Genomic DNA, 19,108 nt, shown 5'->3' with positions numbered 1-19,108 from the left:
AGTGCTGGGATTAAAGGTGTGCGCCACCACGCCTGGCTCACACACACACTTTTAAAAATAAAGATGATGAGGAAAATATGTAATAAAAATATTAAAAAAATAAAATGAAAAAAAATAAAGATGAATCTTTTCTTTAAAACTGAAACCAGTTAATCAGAGTCTGGTATGGGCGTATGTCTTCTGAGTGCTGATGTTGGTGCTAATGTTTAAAGCGGGCCAGATAGCTGCTTTCCAGAGTAGATGCCATGACTAACAAATTTGCGTGGTCAGTTTGAATGGTATTAACCTTACAGGCACTACTGCAGACGTGGAGGGCCCAGACCCCTGGTCCTGGCCGTGGGAGAGAAGGATGCAGGTGAGCAGAGCTCATAAAGGGCTTTCAGGTCCTTTCCCACCTCTTACCATTTCCCTTACCACTGAGGATTTGTAGCAAGCCAGACAACACTCACAACACATTTTCTCTGGCCACGGGCTTTGTTTCAGCAAGTCATTCAGAAAGTGAAGCACATATAAAATAGTTCACGAGAGTGTTTAGTTTGTGGTATTGAGTTGAAAAAAATAGATTATAAAACATTTTTTCCTTTTTTCAGTTTTGTGAGACATGGTTTCTTTGTGTAGCTCTGGCTGCCCCTGAATTAGCTTTGCAGACCAGGCTGGCCTCGAACTCAGAGCTTCATCTGCCTCTGCCTTCTGAGTGCCGGGATTAAAGGAGTGCATAACCATATGCACTCTTTCTTTCTCCTTTTGAATGCAGGTAGTCTTGTCATGGTGATTCTACCACGTGAGTCCAGGGATAACTCTGATTAACTGGTTTCAGTTTTAAAGAAAGATTCATCTTTATTCTCACTATATACCCCTAGTGACCTAGAACTTGATATGTAGACCATGTTGGCCTTGAACCTGCAGCACTCCTCAATCTTTGCCTCTGAATACTGGAATTATAGGCATGTACTACCATGCCTAGCTTCACTTACATAAAAAACAAAACACCAAAACCACGCATGATTGTGTGGGAGATGCAAAATCACAGAGTGAGGAGTGTGTCTTCAGCACTCTCTATTCTTACAAATTGATGTAGATTTCTGAGAGAAATCTAGAACTAAGTCATTTAGATAGCAAGGGTTTTTGGAGACAGGCCAGTCTCAAACTTAGTGTAATCCTCAGGCCTTAGCCTTCCACGTATTGATTATAGGAGTGAACCATGATGTCTGGCTTGTAATAACTATGATGATGATGATTTTGAGATAGCATATCTAATGCAAGATCCTCCTGCTTTAGCCTAAAGAATGCTGGGACTAATAAAAGCTAAGATCCTTCTTTTTAAGTTTTTATTATATTCTATTGATTCATTATGTGTGCATGTGGAATTCAAAGGCTGACCTGCAGGTAGTCTCGTCATGGTGATTCTACCACGTGAGTCCAGGGATAACTCAGGTTGTCAGCAGGCACCTTTACCTGCTGAGCTGTTTGCTCGCGTCCTGCCCCTTCAAATTCTTTACTTATCTATTTATTTATTTGAGACAGGGTTTCTCTGTGTAGCTCTGGCTATTCTGGAACTTACTCTATAGGCCAAGCTGGCCTTGAACTCTAGACCATGAGTGCTAGAATTCAAGGTGTATGCCACCACTGCCTGGCTTTTTGTTTGTTTTGTTTTTTTTTACTCTTTTTAGATTATTTTGAAAATTTTATTCATCTATTTATTATGTGTATGTCTACCTGAATGTATATTAGTGCCCACAGAGGCCAGAAGAAGGCATCAGATACCTTGGGGCTAGAGTTACACAAGTGGGTGCTGGGAATTGAACCAGGAGCCAGTGTTTTTAACCATTGAGCTGTCTCTCCAGTCCCCACTTTAAAACATTTTTAACCTATTATTATTATTGAACGTGTGTGTGTGTGTTTGTGCAGTCATAGGTGTGTGCACATAGTGTGCATGCCAGAGTACATGTGTGGAAGTTAGAGGACAACTTTGTGATCCAGTTCTCTCCTCACCCCTCAACATGGGTTCAGAGAGTCAGACGCAGGCCCCCAGGGTTGTGTGGCAAACACTGTGATTTACTGAGTCATCTTGTGGGCCCAAGGTTGTTCTTTAAAACATTCTAGAGGGTGAGGCTGAAGAGATGGCTCAGTGCTTAGTAGCACTGACTGATCTTCCAAAGGACTTGGGTTCAATTCCTAGCACCAATATGGTGGCTTCACAACCACCTGCAACTTCACTCAGTCCTAGAGATTTGGTGTCCTCTGTGGGCAGTGCACATACATAGTGACATACAAGCAGACAAAACATCCATATACATAAAAAATAAATACTATTGTTTAAGGAAAGACCGCATTGGAGGGGAGGAACGCAGTGAGCTGTAAGCCAGAGCAGCTGTTAACAGACACCCAGGGCCAGCGAGAGCTAGAGCGTTCTCTTAAGAAATACTTGAGATACACAAAGTGTGCTATCAAAGATTGTCTCTGACCTTTGTGCCTGTATGGATACGTGCACATGTGGAGCAGTGCCCTGGAAGCCAGAGTGATGGACTGCTCTAGAGCTGTAGTTACCAGGGTTATGAGTTGCCCCACACTGGTGCTGGGAACTGAACTTGGGACCTCTGCAAGAATAGAACACATTTCTAACTGCTGAGCCATTTCTCTAGCCCCAACATGAGGAAATGTTATATTAAATGAAGAAATATATAAGAAGGTTTAATATATTATAATAATATAGTCATATCAGTATTAAAAGGTTTTTGTATAACCTATATAAGTATACTAGCATTTAAAAATATCACCTATACATACATATATACACTTCACGCATATGTACACGTATGCATGACAGTATGTCGTGTAACATATGGTTGGTCTTGAACTTGCTTGTAGCCAGGATGCCTATAAGCAGGAGCCACTGCTGACAATGCTCTCCCTAGAAGTAAGACTTGGGTGGAATATTGTCTGCTTCTTTGAATGTTTTGCATGTTGAATTGGAATTATTCACATATGTGCATAGTTTTTACAGAAACAGAAATTATATATTCTATATGGAGTCAACTTGGATGAACAGAAAACAAACAAACATAATACAAGCAGGTACACAAACACACGTGGTGCACACGGCTGTAAGAACCCAGGACTCTAGGTTAACATCACCTAGTCTGCAATGGCAAAGTTATGGGAATTCCTGGCACTTTCTCTGTATTTTCTACAGCATGTTTGTCTCACTTGCATAGCACACAAATGCTCAGTTTCAGGATTGGAGTTATAGTAAACCCATGAACAATATGGATGTATCTTTAAACTATGAGGCTAAATGAAAAGTGATAGCAGAATACACATGGTTGATGCACTAATTGCAACACAAAGTTACATGTGGCAATGGCTGGACGTGAATATGGAAGATAAGTTACTGTTTAGAACAGAAGTATTAGGAGAAGTCATATTCCACCAAATTTTCCCACCATGGGAAGGTAAGTCTGTGGCATTAGAAACTCAGCTAAGATCATTTTCCTTGGCCTAATGCTCACATGTCATGTGCTGTTTACAGGTTCTCAGCGTAGACAAAAATCAATCAATACTCACCATAGTCAACAGGTCAACCATGATCAAGGTCTATGGCAGGCTCTAGATCAGGGGTTCTCAATTTGTGGGTCATGACCCCTTTGGGACTGAATGCCCCTTTCACAAGGGTCATCTAAGTGCATCGGAAAACACAGATATTCACATTATCATTCATAACAGTAGCCAAATTACAGTTATGAACGGAACTAATTTCATAGCTGCGGTCACTACAACTCGAGGGCCTGTTTAATACATTAACTGCGGTAAAGGGCCGCAGCATTAGGAAGGTTGCAAGGGTGGCTTCCTGATTAATGACTGCATTTTACAAGAGGCTCCATGCACTGGCTTTTTAATGGTAACAACAGTGATGACAGCTGTTCAGTGACTATCTGCTGTACCCTAGGCATTTTTTGAGTGAGGGGTGTTTGCCTCTTATCTTTTTGGGTGTCATATAGGCCAGGCTGGTCTCAAAGCTGGCAGCCAAAGTGGCACTGAACTCCTGACCTTCCTGCCTCCTCTTTCCCATGCTGGGAATGGCGATGTGTACCAGGGCAGCCGTAATGATCTTCACAAGCTCCAAAGCAGGTGGCACTGACACTTTACAGGTGCAGAGGGTACAGACACAAATGGTAAAGAAAAGCGCCTGACTTAAGTCTGTGCTGCTCTGACTCAATCTATATTCTACTGTTTCAGACCATGAATAACTACGTTTGGGTATAACTATGAGTAGACTTTTCCATCATATCTCCAAAACCTTCTAAGACACTGTTGTCTTGCTTCAGTGATGAAATAAAACAAAAGGATCAAAAGTTCTATTACTAGCGTGGTCTTGGTCCAAACTGGAGAATAATACACACACGAACACACACACACACACACACACACACACACACACACACACACACACACACATGCATGCACACCAGTGGCCTCCCACTCATGACTAACTGCAGTTAGCCTAGGTTAAAAACCTCAGGATTCAGGGTTAACAGGATGAAAGTGACGGCTGTACCAACGACGAGAGAACAAAGAAGGCTGAATGTGAAGTCAGTGCTGGGGAGTGGATTCACAGCAGCTGCAAACAGCTTGCTAGAGTAGCCTGCTTTGAAGGCAAGCCTGCATTTAGAACAGGCAGCCTTTGCAGGTCAAAGTGAGCAGGGCATAACCTGAGTCTGTGAGGATGATTTAGCTATCAACTGGCAACTCTTAGCAGTAAGAACAGGTGGGTGGTGGGACAGAATAAGTAGAGGGAGGCAGGCAGCAGAATGCTCACAGTATGCAGCAGGCCCTTGGCCCTCCTGAGTTACAATTACTGCTCAGGACAGTAATTATAGGCTAAGAAGCTTCTATATAACATCTGATAGAATCACACAAAAGGAAGTAAAGTGAACCACATCTGAGGCCCAATCTCAGTAAAGCAGGGTCTATTATGGTATGTATGTATTTTAGACAGGCTCTCACATAACCCAGGTTGCTCAAACTCCATATGGTAGCTGCCTCCATGGTGTGAGTGCTGAGACTGAAAGTGTGCACCACATCTGGCTTATGCAAGGCTGGGGATGAAAGCTAGGGAAGTATTCTCTGTGCACACTAGGGAAGTACTCCACCAACTGACTTATATCTCCAACTCATACTTGGATATTTCAGAACTCTCAAAAGCCTGAAAACTGAGTCCCAGTCTGCATTCCGAGGCTCCAGTGAGCATTCTGGAAGCACCTGGCAATGGTGCCCTGAGGATGGGAGGGCCCCAAGCACTACTCAGGAAGCGCAGTACCTGCCCCCTTAGTAGACTGCTGGCAATGGTGCCCTGAGAATGGGAGGGGGTCCCCAAGCACTACTCAGGAAGCGCAGTACCTGCCCCCTTAGTGGACTGCTGCTTCAGCTTTAGGCTCTTTGCGTGGGTCTTCCCCAGGTAGTGCGACTGTGCCACAGCAGGGGAGGAAAAGGTCATGTTACAGATGGGGCAGCAGTGGTTCTTGTCTTTGCTTCTGCTGCTCTTCTGGTTGGGAGAGAGAACACAGGTCTGATCATGCCAGTGCCCATCCAGAAAACCTCCAATGGTTCCCCACTGCCCATTGGCTGGTGGACATTTAAGACCACCTTCACATGTTACCCACAACATAACTGAAACATACCTTTACAGAGTCTTCTCCAGCTATTTCACGTCAGGCTCCATGCATAATTTCCCATTTTATTCTGTCACTTCCTCAATTTTCTTGGGTTATTCCTACTCTCTAGAATGTTCCTCCTTATTCCTGCCTGGCATTAATTAGGTCTGCTATCAGCCATTCAGTGACTTTTACCTTAAAAACATTGGTACACAATTACCAAGGCCTGTGCTGTGCTTATCCAGGAAGAGTTAAGGTTGTTCCTCACCTGTGTTCCCAGAGTGTATCAGACTACTATTACAGCCTTTGTCACCTGACGGACAGCATTACAGCTGAGGAGCCTTTTATGTGAGCTTAAGTGCAATGCTGGACGTGGATAACTTGACTCATTGTTTCCTACCCTTGTACCCTGCTGTGTCTAGCACACAGTAGATACCCAAGGCTCTTAGAAAAAACACGTCAGTGTGTTCTACTTGTTACTATAGTTATGCTAGAAAGTGTATTTCAAAAGAATGTCCGCTGAACAAGGTGTCTCTTCAACATTTTTCTGCCTTCACACTGCAGATGGTTTGGGCTTGGCGATTCCTAGCTGGTGGTGGGTGCTGTGATCTCACCTTAGCTACTCAGTCATCTAACTGAAGCAGAAAGGTGAAATGACCGTGCCCCTGTGGATCTAAACCATAAGGGCAAACAGGAGGTGATTTCTGAAAGGGGCACGCAAGGCCCCTTTAAACCACTGGCCACTGTAACAGGAACCAGCAGTCTGGAGAGCAATCTCGTAGTTACTGACCATTTCCTGGGTACTGAAGTTTTACCTCACAACATGAGCAAGCTATGAGTGACTTCCCGAGAGATAAGGTGACTTGCTCAAGGTTTCCTATCTAATACGTTAAGGAGCCTTGCCCACCGACTTTCTCACCATGTTGTGCAGAATGCCCACACTCTGAAAGGCACAGCACACTTAGGAACTGGGGCTGGCTTCTCTGTAATTCTTACAGCAACTCTAAGATAAAGTAAGTGTACTGCGTTGTGTCAGAGAAGGCATTTATTGTCCTCATTTGTCAAGTAAATGCTGAACTTCGTTTTTCTCCACAGTTCAAGAACAGCAGTGTCCCTTTACTCTGTCCACTTGGATAACCCTCTGGGTGGTAGGGGCGGAGCCTAACAACGGTCCATTTACTGAACTGTTGCTACATGACGGATTTTGAGTCTGGCACTGTTTTATAAGTCTTTTCTCAACTTAGGAAAAATCCTGAAAGGTAGCTATACTTTTTGCTTGTTTGTTTGTTTTTTGTCTTGAGACAGTCTGTCATGTAGCCCAGGCTGGCTTCAAACTTGCTATGCAGCCAAAGATAACCTCACACTGCTGATCCTCCTGCCTCCACTTCCAAGTGCTTTGGTTACACGTGCACACCACCATGCTTAGAAGTATGCTTGGTTTTTAACAGAGGAAGAAATCAAGGCTGAAGAGTTATAAGACTTGCCCAAGTTAGATACCAACACTGGGATTTGCAGCCAAGTCAGTCTGAATCAAAGCCCACACTCACACCACACAAACCTGCCCGGGAAGCAAGCAGTGTCAACAAGGCGGCTGTGTTACCTGATCTGAGTCTAGCCTCTTCACGTCCCCCTTTATTGTCTCCATTCCATGGATTGCTAGGTATCTCTTCACTTTGTTGGCATGTTTTTTGCTCTGCAAGAACCCAGCAAAAAGACAGCCAAACATCATTTCATAGGGAAGACAATCAGGCCATACCAGATTCTTACTGATTCATCCTCACAAAAACTTCTAAGGAAGAGAAAATGGGGGAAGAAAACTTTATTTATTGAGTCCCTACCATGTGCTAGGCCCTTTACATGCTATTAAATTTAGCCTCCAACAATCTATGAAAACACTGTTATTGTGTACAAGATGAAGCTAAGGCCAAGTATGGTGAAATTTCTTGCCTACAATGAATAACGGGGTTGGCTTCAAATTCCGGTCTAGGTAAAGCCAAAGCTCATACTTCCTACTGCATCACGTTGTCCGGCAAGATCTGCATACAACGATACTGTCTTGCATGGGCGAGATGACAGTCACAGAAACTAAGTCAATTTCAAGCCCTAGCAAACACGTATGAAGGAAACATCTGGTAACTGTGCAAGGAGCTTCTACTGTGTAAGGCAGAAGCAGCGAGGCCTTAGTGCTGGGCCTGGAAGGTAAGCGCACGAAGACAGTAGAAATTGCCTACCTGGTAATGCGCCAGCTTCTGAGACTCAGAAATCAGCATGGCACAGCAGACCTTACACTGGGTGCTGGTGAAGAGACACTGGTTCTTCTGGATCATGTGTTCCACTACAGAGGGAAAAGAAATCATGTAGGTTGACAGATGTGATCGCAATAGCACTGTCTCTGATCTATCATAGACACCAAGTAATGGAAACCATACTAACACGTATGCAGATCTGCCCTTCAGTTCCACTGTGCCATGACTCCTGCTATGCTTACAAACCTCCTGCATTATTGCTCATTTGATACAGGCCAATGCTCTTTACCTAGTCATACTGTTGTTATGTGAGATGAGGTTGTCCCATGCTGCCCATGAATTCCTGCCTCAAGCGATCCTTCTGCCTTCGTAGGTATAACGATAGACCCATAACATCATGCACCGTCAGTTTTTAGAAAAAAGTGTATCTGGTGTATCTGGGGACTATGAAGTGGTGTTAAAGCAGGATGTAGAGATGTTCACTTTAAATAACAACACTCAAGTGGCAGAGCCAGGGGAACCTGAGTTCAAGGCCAGCCTAGTCTATGTAGTTAAGTTCAAGGCTGTACAGGGCTATATAATGAGTTCCTGTCTGAAATAACAATGACATCTACAAGAGTCTTTTTTTTTCTTCAAGACAGGGTTTCTCTGTATAGCTCTGGCTGTCCTGGAACTTACTCTGTAGACCAGGCTGGCCTCGAACTCAGAAATCTGCCTGCCTCTGCCTCTCAAGTGCTGGGATTAAAGGCGTGTGCCACCACGCCTGGCTTTGTTTTTTTTTTTTGTTGTTTTTTTTTCTTTTGTTACAAGAGTTTTAATATAGACTTAAGCATTAGAGGAGAGATAGGTATTGGAAAAGGACAGTACACACCTAAGGCATGAGTTTGCATTCCTTATGAGACAGCTGAACACTTGAGTTAAAAATTACTTATTCATGTGTGAAGGGGCAATTTCAGGTTTCTTTGGAGACTCGGTTGTGTCATGTGGTGTTTTCCTGGACGAGGTCTATTGAGAGGATGTTTGGCTGAGGCAGACACTTGAAAGGATGTGTGATGTTTGCAGAGAGCGTAAGTATAACACAGCAGATAGTGAAAGGTGCTTGTGCATAGACTTGCACTGCAATGCTCTGCTGGTCTTCACTGATATTCCCTTGTCGTGACTTTGTAGAGAAAAATGAACTTCTCGTGGTATTCTGGCTGCTTCCTGACACTTATGAGGACTCTTGTGATTTCTAATTCATTTAGCTACTGCTATTGATTTGTGTTTGATGTTTTGGACTGGACTGCTGATATCTTGACAATGAAGATTGGAATCGCCCCAAAGAACTACTTCTAAACAGGTCCACATCCCCCTTGTCCTAGTAATCTCTTTCTCCCTTACCTTTGGTTGCTGGGTTAGAAAGAAGGCCTAAGCATTTAAGAACCTTTATTAAAGTAGGTTTTCAAAAAATCTAAGCCTACATACGTGTATGAATATTTTGCTTGCATGCATGTATGTGTACCATGGAGGCCATTATAAAGAAGGTATTGGATCCCGGGGAAACAGAGTTACAGACAGTTGTGAACTGCCAAGTGGGTTCTGGAAATGGAACCTGGGTACTTTGCAAAAGAAACCAATGCTTTTGACTGTTGAGCCAATTTTCTAGCCTATTATGTAGCCCTGGAACTTGCTATGTAGACCAGGCTAGCCTTGAACTCACAGAGATCTGCCTGCTTATGCCTTAGTGTGGGATTAAAGGTATGGGGCACCATCTGGCTATAACAACCATTCCAAGTAATTGCAAAGTGGGAAAGCGGCAATCTGATCCCTCACTTTTGGATGGTAACTTTCAGGTTAGTGTATACGGCTGGCTCTCCACAAGCATCCGTCTGCATTGCTGAGAGCCAGTAGAGCCTAGGAAATCTCCTGCTATAGGAAACCTCACTGTGCTGTGGAGTCCTACTGAACAGGAAGAGTGTAGGAAACTGACCAAACCAAGAACCATACCCAGCTGTGAGGCTTTCAGTTTTAGGTGTATTTGAATAACTTCATCTTTACTTTTCTCTTTTTTCATCAGATGCAACCAAGTCAAGATGGTTAGACCAGCTGATACCCTACCTCCCAACACCTAGGGTCCTGTGAATGTCAGGTGAGCTTCTTACCACTCAGCCCAGCTCCAAGACAGAACTTTACTCATCTCTACCCTGTTCCCTGCTCACAAAATGGACCACGTGTCCCTTAATGCCGAGGCACTAAGTGCTCTCCTTCTGGGACAGACAGACATACACATGGGTGGGGGTGGGGAGAAAGAGAGACAGTTGGGGAGGGCGAAGACAGATGGAGGGAGGGAGAGAAAGACACACATACAGACAGACCAAGCAGGGGGAAGGAGTGGGAGCCTTTCTGCCACTGATTTAGCAGCATGGAACCCACCCCTCCACTTTGTGCAACTGCAGTGTCATTGCTGGGCTTTGCATCAGTGCTAAGAAGTCTTGCATGGTTCATATATAAAACTTAATTTTTATTGTATTTATATACAATACAATACACTTAAGCTGTCTTCAGACACACACCAGAAGAGGGCATCAGATCCCATTAGAGATGGTGGTGAGCCACCATGTGGTTGCTGGGAATTGAACTCAGGACCTCTGGAAGAGCAGTCAGTGCTCTTAACCACTGAGCCATCTCTCCAGCTCTAAACCTTAATTCTTTAAACTTTTACATGATTTTGAAACTTTGTTTTGGGAGGGATTTTACTCTGGCCACCATAACTGGCTATGAGAGTTCTTTAGTCTGTTGGCTGGCATACTCTGGTCTTCCATAGCTTCTCTCAATTGCCACTGACAGGTAAGGTTTTGAGCCTATGAGTGGACATCCTGACTTGTGTTTTTCTCTCTGCTGGTCTCTTTGGGGCCAGAGAACTAGAACCTCACAGAGCAACTGTTTTCTTTTTTTTTTTTTTTTTTTTTTTTTTTTTTTTGGTTTTTCGAGACAGGGTTTCTCTTTATAGCCCTGGCTGTCCTGGACCTCACTTTGTAGACCAGGCTGGCCTCGAACTCAGAAATCCGCCTGCCTCTGCCTCCCAAGTGCTGGGACTAAAGGCGTGCGCCACCACGCCCGGCCTGTTTTCTTTTTAAGATTGGTTTTTGCTATTTTTAATTGTGTTGAGAGTCACATGATGTGGTTGTTGGTAACTACATTTGCCTCCCTCTGGAAGAGCAAGACAGGCTCTTACCTACTGAGCCATCTTTCCAGCTCCAAGTACAACTATTCTGATACAAAATGCCAACAAGAGTTGTTGGAAACAATTAAATAAACTTTAAAAAAATGAACTAAACTAGCATGTTGAGACCTCTGCCTGACCATGTGTGAAGTAGCTCAACTGGCCATCTGAACTATGAAGTCAGTCACAAGAATGAGCACAGACGTGAGACTGATGGTTTGGCTCAGGGGACAAAGGCACCCGTTGCCTATCAAGACTCCGAGTTTGATTCCTGCAGCCCACTTGACCAAAGGAGAGTGCTCCTGCACCTGTGTCAAACCGCCTCAGCAGCTAGGCCATGTCCACACTCAGTGTGCACTTACAAATAAACAAAATAAAAAGAATATAGACAACACGGTACGGATATCCAGTAGAATACTATACAGCCACAAAGGACGGTGGAATATGTCATTTGCAGCAAAATGAATGGAACTGCAGGGTATGATTTTAAGTGAGAGCAGACAGGCAAAGAAAACAAGCACCACACGCTCTTTCGTGCACTAGAAGCTGATTGTGCTTCAAAAGGCACTGTTTATAAACACACACAAGAGCTGGTGACATGGCTCAGTGGGCTGGGTGCTGCCGCCAAGGCTGATCTGAACTGCTGAGTTCAATCCTTGAGCTCCACACCGTAGAAGGAAAGCACTGATTACCCCAGGCTGTCTTCTAATCTCCACAGGAGTGCTAGGACACCCATATGCCCACACACTTATACATAAATGTAAGAAGAAATAAAGAAGATAGCCAGACATGGTGGTGCATGACTTTAATCCCAGCATTCTGTGAGTTTGAGGCCACAGCCTGGTCTACCCAGAGTGTTCCAAGTCAGCCAATGTAACATCTTCAAGGACCCACATTGGGAAAGGAGAAAACCAACTCCTGCAAGTTGTTCTCTGACCTCCATACACACCATGGTACCACATACTCTCTAAATACACATAAGAAAAAAAGTCAGGGGCTGGCGAGATGGCTCAGCGGGTAAGAGCACAGACTGCTCTTCTGAAGATCCTGAGTTCAAATCCCAGCAAAGACATGGTGGCTCACAACTACCTGTAATGAGGTCTGACGCCCTCTTCTGGTGTGCCAGAAGTCAGCTACAGTGTACTTATGTATAATAATAAATGAACCTTTGGGCCTGAGCACATAGGGACTGAGTGAGTGGAGTTGATCGGAGCAAGCAGAGGTCCTAAAGATTCAATCCCCAACAACCACAACCATCTGTACAGCTACAGTGTGCACTCACATACATAAAATAAATAAATCTAAAAAAAAAAAAGAAAAAAGTCACTGAGTTGGGGCTGCAGAGATGATTAGCCAATAAGAACATGTGCTTTTTTTTCTTCTAGAGGACCTGAGTTTGGTTCACAGCTCTCATGTTGGTTCACAACTGCCTATAATTCCAGTTCCAAGGGATCTAACACATCTGTATGTACTCTGACATGGGCACACACATTTTATAATTAGAATGTAAGTGCTGGAGGTATCTAAGTGTGACTGGAGAACTTTCAACAGGGACACGAACTGAGCACTAATTATTATGCTCACATGTATGTAAGCAGCTGCTGTGTTCTCTGCTTTAAGGTCCAGGGCACACTTCCCCAAGGCCACTGCCCTTTGCTGCATCTCCTATTCTGAGGCACCCCTCTTCCCTTCTCCCCTTACATTATACAATAACTGTGAAGTGGGAATTTAAGGGTTCTTTGGAGTTAGTTGTGTCGCATAGTGTCTTGCTGGGGCAAACACATGAAGGAGTGTTTTCCTGAAGTGGACACAGGTGAAAGGCTAAGGCAGACTCGTGAAGGAACATTTTGCTGAAGCAGACACAGTAGAGAGGATGTTCAGCTAAAGCAAGCACGTGAAAGGACTCATGATGAAAGATTCTTTGCTAATGACTCACATGTGTTGGTCGGCCTTACACTGTGTAGTTGAGCTGCATCTGTCAGGACTCCTCAGACTCTGGCTGCTTGGATGCACGTGCTGAGGCAAGGCACGTGGAGGACACATGATGTTGGGAGGCTATAAATAGGACTCTATCAAGTGATGGAGACAGAGCTTGGCTTGCTGGCACAGCTAAGCTGCAATGTTTGTAGGTCTCTTGTCTTCACTGATCTTCGATTCCCTGAGAGAGGCACAGCTGAGAACTTCTGGTGTCCCTGCTGTCCCTCCTGCTGACTCGAGCCGAGGCTGAGGCCTGGCTGTCTCTGCTAGGTCGTGTCACCACAGTTGCTAACCCGACTCTACCAGACTGGAAGGCTGGTGTATCCATGACGTGTTTGCAAGTGGACTGAGCTGCTGTCGACTGCTAACCTGTGAACTGAACTGCTGATTTCCAGATAACATAGACAGGCGTTGTTCCAAAGAACCTTTCTAAACCCGTCCACTTCCCCTGTATCCTTTCTTTTCCACTACCTTTGGTGGGTGGTGGGTTACAAGGGAGGTTAAAACATTTAAGAACCATCATTAAAAGTAAAATTTAAAAAACGAAAGTTATACAACTGTTTTGGTGTTTGCCTCCAGGACGGACTGCAAGCTACTCCAGAGTAAGAACAGCATCGTCTTCATCCCTAAGGCTCTGAGGTCCAGCTGGCCCTGGGAATGTCAAATTCATGAAAGGAAATCTGGGTCAAGGAGACAACTTTGTACTACAATTTTTTTTGAGGCAAGAGTCTTATTTATCCCATGCTTCTCTCAAACTTTTTTTCCCTCCCTGAGACAGTTTCTTTGTGTAGCTCTGGCTGTTCTGGAACTGTCTCTGTAGACCAGGCTGCCCTCGAACTAAGAGACTCAACCAAGTGCTGGGATTAAACGCATGTGCCAGAACTGCCTGGTTCAAACTCAGTATATAGCTGAAGCTGGCTTGAATTCTTGATCCTATCTCAACCACTTGAGTGCTGAAAATGACATGTATCTGCTACCACAACTGGCTCAAAAAAATGTTTAAAAGTACAAAAGTAGAGACTCAGAAATGGCATATACATTTATTAGGAGCCAGACTTAACAGTATTAGATTGGGGATGCATACACTTAAATTCGACGTATCTTGGGGTCAGAGAGATGGTTCAGTGGTTAAGGCCATGTACTGCTTTTGTAGAGAACCAGGGGTTCAGTTCTCAACACCCACATGGTAGCTTATAATGGTACCTCGAGTTTCGGGGGATATGATACCTTCTTCTTATATCTTTGGGTACCTGTCATTCATATACACATACATGCAAGCAAAACACTCATCACATAAAATAAAAACATATTAAAAATTTAAATATATCTCCCTTTAATATGGTAAAAAAAAAAAAAAATCCCAATTTTATCCAGGGCAAGCAGTTCACAAACACATTAAACTTCCCAAGATTAGTCTGCTCAGCAAGCAAAATAACCAGGGAAAGACTTCTCTGCAGGGACCTGATAGGTTAGCACAGAAACCCAGATAACAGTTCTTGTACATTTGGGTTAGTATTAAGTAGCTAGCTCGGGAAGGGACTCTGAAAAGAGAAAGAGGCCAGCTCGCCCTGCACTCCTCTAGTATCCTTGTTACCCACCCAGTTTTGGTTCAAACAGAGCCATCTGGTAAGGTTCTGCCCAGAAGTGCACCCTGAGTGAGTATACACTGTTCTCCACAACTCTGCATCGAGTGTGAGATGAAGCAGTCAGAGGCAAGATGAATACCTAAGCTTCCCCGCCTCCTGGGCCTCCTCAGTGGAAAAAGCTGTTGGCAACAGACACAGAAATACGGTTTTGAAGGACATAGTGGTGCAAGCCAGCGATGCCCACACTGAGGCAGGGAGACCCATGCAAGTTCAAGGCCAGCCAAGTCTACCAAGGAAGAAACATGGCAAACCAGGACGCAGTCATCAAGCCCAGGAGCTGGGATTCAAGAAGACCTTCCAGAGCTCACGTTGGTCCTCCCTCTCACTAGGAAGGATGAGGGCAGGAGGTCCACCACGAGTTGGAACAGTGAGAGGCGTCGCAAAATAAATGTAATAATAATGAAGTAAATTAAATAAAGCTATTCGGATCTGTCAGAACCATAGGGCTTTGAGAGGAAAGAGAAGCAATGTGGAGTTGTGGAATTAAAGACAGACAGGGACGGGGGCTGGCTCGCCTACGAGTCAGGCTGGGAAAGTCCTGTCGCTGTCTAAGAGGACAAGACCTAGAATGGGGGGAAACTGTTCGCAAGTGAACGCCCTGGAAAGGAGGACGGACAAATTCCGCAGGGTAACGAGTTACTAGGTCCAGCACCCTTCGCGAGAGCGAGCTCGCAGCTCCGGAACGTCGTGCAGAGGCTGGCGGGCGCCAGGGGAGTGACAGGAGGCAGGGCCATCCCATCCCGCCTCGGTCCAGCCGCCAACCCCGGAGCCCCCGACTCACCTTCCTCCCTCCCCGCCGGCTGCGCACCGGACACAGCTTCCCACAGGCGACGCGCCCTCTCGCGGTCAAAGCGCACTCCGTCCGGTTCCCGACCCTCCGGCTCCTCGGAGCCCTTGTACGGTCCGGCTTCTCCAGGGTCCGCAGCATCCGTAGCATCGGGCGCAGGACACTCCATCTTTCCGGCAAGACGCGCCGTTAAGAAGCTGCGCATGCGGCCTGCTACCACGAGCAGTGGGTGGGCGGGGATTTGACCCGGCCAGCAACTCTCGCGAAGTTTGGGCTCTGCAGAGTCCCGCTGGGGCGGGGCCCTGAGGGGGCGGGGCCCAGAGGAGGCGGGGCCCAGAGGCTCATTTTGTTTTGGTTCCTCTGGCGCCTTAGGAGTCCAGTGAATTGGAAAAAAACGGTTCATGTTGATCACTTCTTAGCTCAGGGCTCTCAGTTTTGCTCAAGGTGAGCCACTGACGGACACTTGTCATTTCCTTTTTCTATATGTGGAAAATTATCTCCCATTTCTTTTCTTTTTTCTTTTTGGTTTTTCGAGACAGGGTTTCTCTGTGTAGCCCTGGCTGTCCTGGAACTCACTCTGAAGACCAGGCTGGCCTCGAACTCAGAAATCCTCCTGCCTCTGCCTCCCGAGTGCTGGGATCAAAGGCATGCACCACCATGCCCGGCAATTTCTCCCATTTCTTTGGAAGAGAACCTAAGACCCAGATTCTAGAAATGTTTTACTTAGCTTATTAAAGCAGACATAATGGTACAGCTCTTCATCTCAATACACAGGAGGTGGAGGATATAAGATTAGGAGCTTGAGGCCAGCCTGGGCTACCTGAGACCCTGTCTAAGAAGCACTTACTAATGGCTGAGCACGGTGGCTCATACTTGCTATTCCAAAATTTGGGAGACTAAGGTTAGAGAAATGCACATTTGAGAAAAAAAAGACATTGTTCGAGAAAAAGATAGTTAAGGCTGTGGTCAAAGTACTCTGGAGGACGCAAGACGACCAGGAGTTCAAGACAAACCTCTGCTCCAATAATAGATCATCTCTCAACGAAACAAAACACACCCACAAAACAAACAAAAACCCAGACAATAATAAGGTTGGATGTGGTGCCTGCCTGTAATTATATCACTCTGGAGGCTGAGGCAGGAGGATTGTCATGATGTATTTGAGGCTAGTGTTGGGAGCCATCTTCACTTTATGGGGTCTGGATGAGAGAGTTAGAGCTTCTCCTTGGTCTGCAGTATCTGATAAGTTCTTGGGCTTGTTCTCAGTTCATTCCCAATAAGTTTATGAGGTAGCATCCTCTGTTCTCAGGAATAAGTCGTTTATCAATCTCTGCCGATGAGTGGTGCCGAGCAAATAGGAGTTTGGGTCCACTGAGGAATACAGTTTACTTCTACCCTCAAGGTGGAGACACAGGCTGCTTGTAAAATGGAATCTTGGTCCATTTTACACGGTAGGAAACAAAACAAAACACTGTTTTACATGATAATGAGGTAAAATAGGGCACTGCTGGTCTTATATTGCTGTAATATTAGTTTTATTATTATTATTACTGTTATTGTTATTATTATTTGTTGTTATATTTTTGAGACAGGACCTATGTAGCCCTGGCTGTCCTGGGACTTACTATGTAGACCCAACTGGCCTTGAACTCATAAAGATCTACCTGCTTCTGCCTGCCAAGTGCTGAAACTAAGACTAAAGGTGTGTACTGCCATGCCTAGCTTTAGGTATCACTTTGAGGCACTGTAAAAAGGCAGAAAATTGAGGCGACCTTGGAGTGACAGAAGCCCCTGACCCAGGGGTCTAGTTTGCTTTTCCTGTTCACTCAGAGTTGGGTAATTTCAAAATAATCCAAGAAGCCAAGGTTGCTATAGTGATAGTGCTTATCTTCCTAAAGACATCTTAGAGGAAGAAACTAGAAACAACTGACTGAGCTGGTGGGATAGGCCAGTCACCCCACAGCTTGGCACATAGAGTTGGAAGGTCAGGAGTTCAAGGCCAATCTGAGATACACAAACTGACTCGTAACAGCAGAAAAGGGCTCTAGGGCTCAGCCTGTAAAGGTGCTTGCTACCAAGCCTGACATCCAGTGTTTGATCCCTGGGGCTCTTACATGATGTAAGTGTCACTAGCAGTTGGGGTTGCATGGGTAGGGACAAGGCCTCTTATCCAAAGAACTGAAGAAGGAGGCGCCATGACTAAGAATGACATACAGAAAGAAGCATTGATTTTGGCTTACAGTTCCAGAGCGAGAGTTCATAGTGGGAAGGAGGCACGGCAGCAGGTGGTCCCCCAGATCAGACATCACTTAGATGTCACAACCCACAACAGCTTGCAGAAGCAGAGTGAGAACTGGTGTGGGGCAAGCTCTAAACTCTCAAAGCCCACCAGAGTGCTGTACTTCCTGTAGAGAGACTCTACCCACTAAAGTTTCCACTACTTCTCCCAACAGCAAAACCAGCTAGAGAGGCCAGGCATGGTGTCGCTCGCCTTTAATCCCAGCACTTGGGAGGCAGAGGCAGGTGGATTTCTGAGTTCGAGGCCAGCCGGATCTATAGAGTGAGTACCAGGTCAGCCAGGGCTATACAAAGAAATCCTGTCTCAAAAAACCAAATAAATAAATAAATAAACACACCAAACAAAACAGTTAGGAACCAAGTGTGAGCCTGTGGGAGAGAGAGATTTCTGGGCACAGATTGATTTGCAAAAAAAAAAAAAAAAAAAAAAAAAAGATAAACTTTACTTGAAGCCAAGCAATAATACATTTTACAGAAGATACATGGTTATAATTGACAGTAGATCACATGAGTGAGGGCACTCAAGGACCCAGAATGCACTCTGGGGTCTGTCTTTCTTGGGTCTTGAGGACAGGCTGATTACTCCGGGCTGTAGTTGGTGGTTGTCTGTTGTGATTGGTAGATTAGGCCCTGCATTGACAGGTATCTGCATCTAGTTTGCACACACAACTATGCATAAGTTAATAGAGGATTCTCGTGGAGAGTTCTGTAGATAGTTTGTTCTGCCTCACATCATCCAAAATGTGGGAAGCCACATGTGCCGTTGCTGAGTGGCACTGACTACTGATGGCCACCATGCATAAGATTGGACAAACAACCAATGTGTACATATGCAGTAAAGTTTTTTGCAAAAACACTGCCTGGCCCAGGCATGATAATGAGGTATGATAATGAGGTTCTGTAAGGTACTGAGAGTATAACCAATCAGATGTGAGACATGCAAATGAGGTATGATAATGAGGTTCTGTAAGGTACTGAGAGTATAACCAATCAGATGTGAGACATGCAAATGAGGTATGATAATGAGGTTCTGTAAGGTACTGAGAGTATAACCAATCAGATGTGAGACATGCAAATGAGGTATGATAATGAGGTTCTGTAAGGTACTGAGAGAGAGTAGCCAATCAGATGAGGAACATGCAAATAAGGCTTAGTGCATAACCAATCCGGGTGTGAGACACGCCCCTCCTAGGCCTATAAAAGCAGCACCAGTTCTGGGCTCGAGGTCTTTTCGCCTCTACAATCAAGCTCTCCCAATAAATGTGTGCAGAAGGCAGCATTGGTTCTTCGCAAGACAAAAA

General features: G+C 45.0%; 1 protein-coding gene across 7 annotated transcripts in view; it reads right to left on the bottom strand.

Annotated features, from left to right (window-relative positions):
• Positions 1-15,751, bottom strand: part of Zfp346 (zinc finger protein 346) — a 29,801-nt gene extending 14,050 nt beyond the window's left edge. For 3 of the 7 annotated variants that reach the window (NR_166188.1, NR_166190.1, NR_166189.1), the window contains exons 1-3: positions 15,504-15,700; positions 7,883-7,986; positions 7,252-7,344 (exon numbers count right to left, since the gene is read on the bottom strand). Coding sequence is in view for 4 of the 7 variants with exons in the window: in XM_030247283.1 (XP_030103143.1) it covers positions 5,398-5,542; positions 7,252-7,344; positions 7,883-7,986; positions 15,504-15,714 (553 nt within the window). In the remaining 3 variants the exon portion in view is untranslated. Of the gene's footprint in view, positions 1-5,397; positions 5,543-7,251; positions 7,345-7,882; positions 7,987-15,503 lie in introns of all 7 variants that reach the window. The other 4 variants (NM_001378934.1, NM_001378935.1, XM_030247283.1 and 1 more) reach the window with 3 other exon arrangements.
• Positions 15,752-19,108: the final 3,357 nt, after the last annotated feature.

Source organism: Mus musculus, chromosome 13 (genome assembly GCF_000001635.26).
Source record: "Mus musculus strain C57BL/6J chromosome 13, GRCm38.p6 C57BL/6J".
In the NCBI taxonomy this organism is placed as follows: domain Eukaryota; kingdom Metazoa; phylum Chordata; class Mammalia; order Rodentia; family Muridae; genus Mus; species Mus musculus.
Note: the sequence above shows the minus strand (reverse complement) of the source record. Positions and strands in the feature narration are given on the sequence as shown.